Source organism: Myotis nattereri, assembly GCF_964212035.1.
Source record: "Myotis nattereri genome assembly, chromosome: 1".
NCBI classification, from domain to species: domain Eukaryota; kingdom Metazoa; phylum Chordata; class Mammalia; order Chiroptera; family Vespertilionidae; genus Myotis; species Myotis nattereri.
In genome coordinates, this window is record NC_138075.1 from 88,869,358 (window position 1) to 88,877,629 (window position 8,272).

An 8,272-nucleotide genomic window follows, 5' to 3' on the forward strand; every position below is an offset into this window, starting at 1 on the left:
TTATTTCTTAATAAATGTATATAGTCATTCTTATATTTGTTTCTCCATATAAAATGTTTTTCTTTCTGACTGGTTTTAAGATTTCTAAAAATCATTGTTTTTAACACATTGGTTATGATACTCTTTGGTGTAGTTTTATGTTTCTTCTGCTTGATATTTGTTGAGCCTATTGCATAAGATCTATAGAGCTCATAAAATTTAGAAATTCTTCAGCCATTTAGTCAGATATTTTTCTGTTTTCCCCCTCCTTTTGGGACTCGAATCTAATGTATATTGGACTTCTGTTCAGTCTTTTTTCTTCTGTATATTTCTTTTTGGATAGTTTGTTTTTGTTTTTTCCTGTTAATCCTTACCTGAGGATATTTTTCCATTGATTTTTAGAGAGAGTGAAAGGGAGGGGGACAGACAGAGAGAGAGAAACATGGATGTGAGAGAGACGCATGGTTTGGTTGCCTCCCGCACACACCTCAACCAGGGCCAGGTATCAAGCTTGAAACAGAGGTATATGCCTTTGACTACAATTGAACGTGGGACCCTTCAGTCTGTTGGCCAAGACTCTATCTGATGAGCCAAAGTGGTTAGGGCTTGGATAGTTTCTTTTGCTATGTCTTCAAATTCACCAGTTTTTTCTTCTTCAGTGCATAATCTGCAGTAATACCATCCAGTGTATTTTTTATCTCAAATATTGTTTTTTTCCACCTGTAGAAGTTGGATTTGAATCTTTTTTATACTTCCATGTCTCTCCTTACCATGCTTATCTTTTCTCTACCATTTTGAAAATATAGAGTACAGATGTCCCTGACTCATGATGGGTTGACTTAGGATTTTCTAGCTTTATGATGGTATGAAAGTGATACACATTTACTAGAAATTGTACTTCAAACTTTGAATTTTGATCTTTTCCTAGACTAGTGAAAGGTGGTATAATACTCTCTCATGACTCTAGGCCAGTGATGGCGAACCTTTTGAGCTCGGCATGTCAGCATTTTGAAAAACCCTAACTTAACTCTGGTGCTGTGTCACATATAGAAATTTTTTGATATTTGCAACCATAGTAAAACAAAGACTTATATTTTTGATATTTATTTTATATATTTAAATGCCATTTAACAAAGAAAAAAATCAACCAAAAAAATGAGTTCGCATGTCACCTCTAACACGCGTGTCATAGGTTTGCCATCACTGCTCTAGGCAGTGGCAGAGAGCTTCAGCTCCCAGGCAGTCGCACGATCATGTGGGTAAATAACCAATACTCTACAGTGTATTCCTTGTGTTGGATTATTCTGGCCAACTATAGGTTAATGTAAGTGTTCTGAACATGTTTAAGGTAGGCTAGGCTAAGCTATGATATTTGATAAGTTAGGTGTATTAAATGCATTTCTGACTTAAAATATTTTCAACTTATGATGGATTTATCGGGATGTAACCCCATCGTAAGTCAAGGAGCAAGTTTATATTTGCAATAGATGTTTTAATGTCCTTGTATACTAATTACATCATCTATTTCATTTCTGGATTTCTTTCTATTGATTGATTTTTTTCTCTTCAATATTGATTATATTTTCTTCTTTGCATGCTTTGGTTAGATATCAAACATTGTGGAATTTTATATTATTGGGTGCTGGACTTATCTAAAAAATATGTTTTTATTGAATTTAGAAAGAGGAAGAGGGATAAAGAGACAGAAACAACAATAATGAGAGAGAATCATTGATTGGCTGCCTCTTAATCCCCCCAATCCAGGCCCCCCCCAACCAGTATGGATTGAGTCTGCAACCCCAGCATGTGCCCTGACCCAGAATCAAATTGGTGAACTCTTGGTTCATGGGTCGATGCTCAACCACTGAGCCACACCATCTGGGCTGTGCTGGACTTTTTTGTGTTCCTTTAAATATTTTTGAGCTTTGTTTGGGTACACAGTAAAATAACTAATTTTAGAGGCTTGTTTTTAAGCTTTGTCAAAGCAGCCTTTAATTTAAGGTTAAATGATCTCATTATTATTGAGGCAATAAATAGCCTCCTGAGTACTCTAACTGATGACCTGATTATGAGGTTTCTTCAGTTTGGTTTTTGAGAATATATCATTATTAGTCCTGTGTGAGCTTCAGCAATAATTTTTTTGGTGGTTATTTCCCCAGTAGCAGTACACAGTTGAATACTTAAGGGGAACCCTCTTCAGATCTTTGGATCTCTCTCTCTCTTTCCCTCCCTGCTCCCCTCAGCCCCCGAATTAATCTATTACTCTACTCTGCAAATTCCACCCACTGAATTTTCTCAAACTTTTAACTCTGTCTCCTCAACTCAGGGGGACCTCAGGGCTCTACCTCAAGGAGACCTCTCTGTGCTACAGCCAGGAAATTCTCTCCAGGCAACCAAGGAGATTATCTCTTTTGTTTCCCTTCAAGGATCACACTCCTATGCTGCCTGTTGTCCAATGTCTGAAACTGCTGTTTCAAAAATTTTCTCCAGTTTCAGTTTTTTAAGGAAGGCAGCAAATTTAGTTCCTGTTACTCTGTCAGGCAGAAAGCAGAAGTCCCAGGAACCATATTTTAGTAACAGATGTGCCATTTTTCCCTGAGCAAGTTAGTTAACCTTTCAGACCTCACTTCCTCAAATAAGACATTTTTTTTTTATTTTTAAATTTTTATTTTAAGATGTGTGTGTGTGTGTTTAATTCCTCTGGTAGCTAATTGTATTCCCTCAAACCATGCCACTAATTTTTTTTATATATATTTTATTGTGTTTTTTTTTTACAGAGAGGAAGGGAGAGGGATAGAGTTAGAAACATCAATGAGAGAGAAACATCGATCAGCTGCCTCCTGCACACCCCCAACTGGGGATGTGCCTGCAACCAAGGTACATGCCCTTGACTGGAATCGAACCTGGGACCCTTCAGTCAGCAGGTTGACACTCTATCCACTGAGCCAAACCAGTTAGGGCTAATAAGATTTTTTTGTTTGTTTGTTTGTTAATCTTCACCTGAGGATATTTTTCCCATTGATTTTTAGAGAAAGTGGAAGAGAGGGAGGGACGGAGGAAGGGGGGGGGGGAGGAGAGCGATAGAGAGAGAGAAAGAGAGAGAGAGATAAACATTCTGGGATCAGACCTGCAACTCAGGTATGTGCGTTTGTTGGGGTCCAACCCCAGCAGGTCCAGGGGTTCCCAAAGATATGGACGGAGTCAGCAAAGAAGGAATGACACAAAGACAGAGTTCAGATGATCAGCAGGCTAGCTAGGTTCTCTAGCCAGGATCTCCAGCCAAGTTCTGTTTTTATTGTCTTGTTACATCTGTATTTATACCAGTTGATTTTAATCCTATCAATTCTATTCCAAAGGTTAGGGCATTTCTTATCTCCATTCCAAGGTTTACTCTATTGTTCTATTAAACTACAAGGAAGTAACTGAAGGAGATTATCCTAAGTAAAGATTATGTAGCTTAAGCCTGATTGTTGGTAGTTAAAGTGATTAATTACCCGCCTGGCACTTAGTTAAGGTGTTTTATTCCCTCCCTAACTCCAGGGGAAAATCCTCACCTGGGGAAACAACCTTTCTTAGGGAGGTGGTCCTGTTTAAAACCCATAGCATTAAGAAGGGGAGCAAACATATGCCATATATGCCAGGTCCCTTGAGACATAAGCTGTGCAGATGTTTTTCCCCTGCAGCGACTGTGTCAAGCAGCAAGGGTGGATCAGCTTCTGGCAAATGTAAAGGCATGGGAGAAAGTAGACCCAAGGAGCCTTATCCTTAACCCCACTGCAGCCTTTCCACCCTGGGAAAGTGCAGGATTGGCAAGCTCTCTCTGGGGTGATAGATCAGGACTCAGGTAATAGCGGAAAGCGCCAATCCTACTCTTAAAATTGATACAAGAGAGCATTTGGGTTTTTTTTTTTTAATGCCTGCTTTGGATTGAGTAAATGCATTTTACTTAGTTTTAACACATCAAAGTTAGCTCTTGACACAAAAAGAAAAACTGACAATTCCATCAATATAAACGTTTTCTATCAAAACAAAAAAGGGGGAGAATGTTATATGTTAAATTTAAAAAATAAATAAAATAAATACAATGCAGAGGGTTGTACAGCAGCCAAAAGGCCTCCTGTACAATAGCCTCTGCCGACTCAGCCTGGTAGAAGGATACACAAACCAGACAAGAGTTTTACCAGATCTGGTGATGATGTGGGGAAGAGGTATCCTTTTGGCTGCTGACAGGCCGTTCCTCCCTTGTCCTGTATTGGCCCCTCTTGCCCTTGTGCCAAGAGGGACCCTCTTCTCAGTCCATTTGCCCACAGCGGTTGCCTGGGCTTTCTGTTCACACTGAGGTTGAGGCCTCGTGGTGGCCAGTGCCATGGATCTGTCTCTCGCCCAATGGTGTGAGCTGGGCCCTCCCTGGAGAAGAAACCTGGGCTCCCCAAGATATGTGACCAAAGCTGGGGCCCCGCCAGCAGGCGAAGGGAGCCCAAGGCAGGTGCTGGGTGTGGAGGTCATGGGGGCATAGGCTACCAAGGAGACAGAACTGAACCTCTTGCAGGGGGGCGCTCATTCGCACACCTCACATAACCCTGCTTGGCCCCGGAGGATGGCTGGTTAGCCAGAGACATGTAAGATTCCTCAGGGAAGGAACAACCTAAGACAGGTACAGTCGCAGAGGGGCCATCAGGAGACAACTTGGGGGTCAACAGAGGTGGGGCACAGACTCTCACCCCCCCCCAACTTTGCAGAGGCCTGAATCCTCACCCTTCTGAGGAAGGTCTCCTGCCCTCATGGCTGCTTCGCTTCCCACGCCCAGCTCAGATCGGGACCCAGGTAAAGACAGAGACTGACTGACAGCAGCTGCCCTCTCACTGCAACAGGACTTGTTTCCCATTTGGACCACAGGGAAAGGGGCAGCTGAAGGAAAGGGCTGTGTCAGAATGCTTCCTTCTTCCCTTTCTTCTCCCTCTTTTTTCTAAAGACTTCCATGCCTTGTAGTTCTTTTGCTTTCTCTTCTTTTTCTCTCTACTACCCTCTGTCTCCGCCTCCTCCTCCTCCCCGGTATCATCCATATCAACAGACCCAGAGGGCACAGCTGACTCCTCCCCGGACACCGACACCACCATCAAGCACGGCCCTGATGGATCCTTTGATCCAGTCCTTCAACGTGCTGATACTTCGGGGAGCCCATAGCCCACAACACCGCCCACTAGCCAGATCAACGAGGACAATCAAACCACCGACTTGGGGACAGCTGAAATCCCTTGACTGAAAAGGCCAACAACCTCTACAAGGCTCTGTGTGCACTCCATCCACTATGTTTATTGCTATGCTCACTATCATTGCTTGTCAGTCTTCTTCCGAGTCTTAAACAACCCAATCCGAGAGGTGGCCGCTGATTTACACGCGCTGCCATTTAAAAAATAAAAATGGGGGAATTTGTTAGAAGCCGATCCACCCTTGCTGCTTGACACAGTCACTGCAGGGAAGAAACATCTGCCCAGCTTATGTTTCAAAGGACCTGGTGTATATGGCATATGTTTGCTCCCCCTCTTAATGCTATGTGTTTTAAACAGGACTACCTCCCCGAGAAAGGTTGTTTCCCCAGGTGAGGATTTTCCCCTGGAGTTAGGGAGGGAATAAAACCCCTTAACTAAGTGCCAGGCGGGTAATTAATGACTTTAACTACGAACAACAATCAGGCTTAAGCTACATAATCTTTACTTAGGATAATCTCCTTCAGTTACTTCCTTGTAGCTTAATAGAACAATAGAGTAACCTTGGAATGGAGATAAGAAACGCCCTAACCTTTGGAACAGAATTGATAGGATTAAAATCCACCGGTATAAATACAGATGTAACAAGACAATGAAAACAGAACTTGGCTTCAACTGAAGAAAGCTATCTCCTGGCTCACTCTGTCATCTCCTTCCTCAGAGAGCAGCTCTTCCAGATTGCACCTTCCCAAGGACTGCTGGACCCAGACTCCACAGAGAACAGAAGGGAGAGGACTTCAGCCTCTTGGAAGATGTTCAGAGCTACCATGACTCCTTGGCCTGAGGTGGAAAATGCCCAGCCCAACCCAGGTAAATACATTGGAGGCATCACGAGCCAACAGCCCCCCATGGATGGGAAAGGAAAGGAGACCAACAAAAATGTCACCGGGACCTCTGAAACCAAGATTGAACTTCTGCCATCCCACTCCACCGCCACCCCGGTAGAGGAGCCCACCGACATAGAAGACCCCTGGGACCTGCCCGAGCTTCAGCACAAGGGGATCAAGTGGACAGAGAGAGACACCAAAGGGAAGAGTCTGTGTATCTTGCAAGGGATCGGGAAGTTTCTTCTGCTCCTGGGATTCCTCTACCTGTTCGTGTGCTCCTTGGATGTCCTCAGCAGTGCCTTCCAGCTGGTTGGAGGGAAAATGGCCGGGAAGTTCTTCAGCAGCAGCTCTATCATGTCCAACCCGCTGGCGGGACTGATGATCGGGGTGCTGGTGACAGCCATGGTGCAAAGCTCGAGCACCTCCACATCCATCATCGTCAGCATGGTGGCCTCCTCACTGCTGACAGTGCGGACTGCCATCCCCTTTGTCATGGGAGCCAACATTGGGACCTCAATCACCAACACCCTCGTGGCGCTCATGCAGGCAGGAGACCGGAATGTGTTCAGAAGGGCTTTTGCCGGGGCCACCGTCCATGACTTCTTCAACTGGCTCTCTGTGCTGGTGCTCCTGCCTGTGGAGGTCTCCACCCACTACCTGGAGGTCCTGACCAACCTGATAGTGGAGTCCTTCCATTTCAAAAGCGGAGAAAATGCCCCAGAACTTCTGAAAGTTATCACGAATCCTCTTACAAAGCAAATTATCCAGCTGGATAAAAAGGTTATCAACCAGATTGCAATGAATGACCCAGCAGCTCAGAACAAGAGTCTGATCAAGATTTGGTGCAAAACTGTGACCAATGTGACTCAGATGAATGTCACTGTCCCCTCGATTCAGAACTGCACCTCCCCCAACCTCTGTTGGGCAAATGGTTTCCACACCTGGACCATCAAGAATGTGACCCGCCGGGAGAATATTGCCAAGTGCCAGCACCTCTTTGTGAATGCCAACCTCCTGGATCTTATTGTTGGCATCATCCTGCTGGTCACCTCCCTGCTGGTGCTCTGTGGCTGTCTGATCATGATCGTCAAGGTCCTGGGCTCTGTGCTCGAGGGGCGAGTAGCCGTTGTCATCAAGAAGACCATCAACACCGATTTCCCTTTCCCCTTTTCCTGGCTGACTGGCTACCTGGCTATCTTAGTGGGGGCAGGCATGACCTTCATCGTGCAGAGCAGCTCAGTGTTCACGTCTACTTTGACCCCACTGATCGGTGTCGGTGTGATAAGCATTGAGAGGGCATATCCACTCACGCTGGGGGCCAACATCGGCACCACCACCACCGCCATCATGGCCGCCTTGGCCAGTCCAGGCAAAACCTTGAGGAGCTCACTCCAGATCGCCCTGTGCCACTTTTTCTTCAACATCACGGGTATCCTTCTGTGGTACCCAATCCCGTTCACCCGCCTGCCCATCCGCCTGGCTAAGGGGCTGGGCAACATCTCAGCTAAGTACCGCTGGTTTGCCGTCTTCTACCTGGTCATCTTATTCTTCCTGGTCCCGCTGTCCGTGTTTGGCCTTTCGCTGGCTGGGTGGCCAGTGCTGGTGGGCGTGGGGGTGCCCATCGTCCTCGTGATCCTTCTGGTGGTGGTGCTCAAGCTCCTGCAGGCCCGCTGCCCCCACATCCTGCCCAAGGTGCTCCAGACCTGGAACTTCCTGCCCCTGTGCATGCGCTCGCTGAAGCCCTGGGACATTGTGGTCTCCCTGGCCACCGGCTGCTGCATGAGGAACTGCTGCTGCCGCATCTGCTGCCCCACGTGCTTCCGCTGCAGCAAGTGCTGCCAGGACCCCGTGGAGGAGGAGGCCATCCACATCAAGGTCCCTGAGTCCTTTCGTAGCCTCTCCATGGTCGTGGAGGCCCCGGACGGGGTCCCCAAGTCCAAAGCGGACGCCGTGAACACAAACACCACCTCCAGCCTCACAGCCTTGTAGGGGCTGCCCCCGAGGTGGGAGGAGGTGCCCCAAGTCTCCCTCGGTCCCTCCTGGTTCTGCAACGCCGTTCTCCACTTTGCTGAGAAATGGCATCAACATCAGCTCTGTCTCTCATTCCCCTTTGCGCGTGTGTCAGCCTGTGTGGTCGCTCGCTCTGTCTCCGCCCCGGCTCCCTGGTCTCTCACTCCCAGGAAGGCGCAGAAAGAGAAT

General features: G+C 46.5%; 1 protein-coding gene across 1 annotated transcript; it reads left to right on the forward strand.

Annotated features, from left to right (window-relative positions):
- Nucleotides 1-5,998: 5,998 nt before the first annotated feature.
- LOC308529440 (sodium-dependent phosphate transport protein 2B-like) lies at nt 5,999-8,062 on the forward strand (the record flags this gene model as incomplete). Its single annotated transcript, XM_081105547.1, has 1 exon — nt 5,999-8,062. One exon carries the CDS (start codon nt 5,999-6,001, stop codon nt 8,060-8,062), a length of 2,064 nt encoding a protein of 687 aa, XP_080961673.1.
- Between the last annotated feature and the right edge of the window lie 210 nt (nt 8,063-8,272).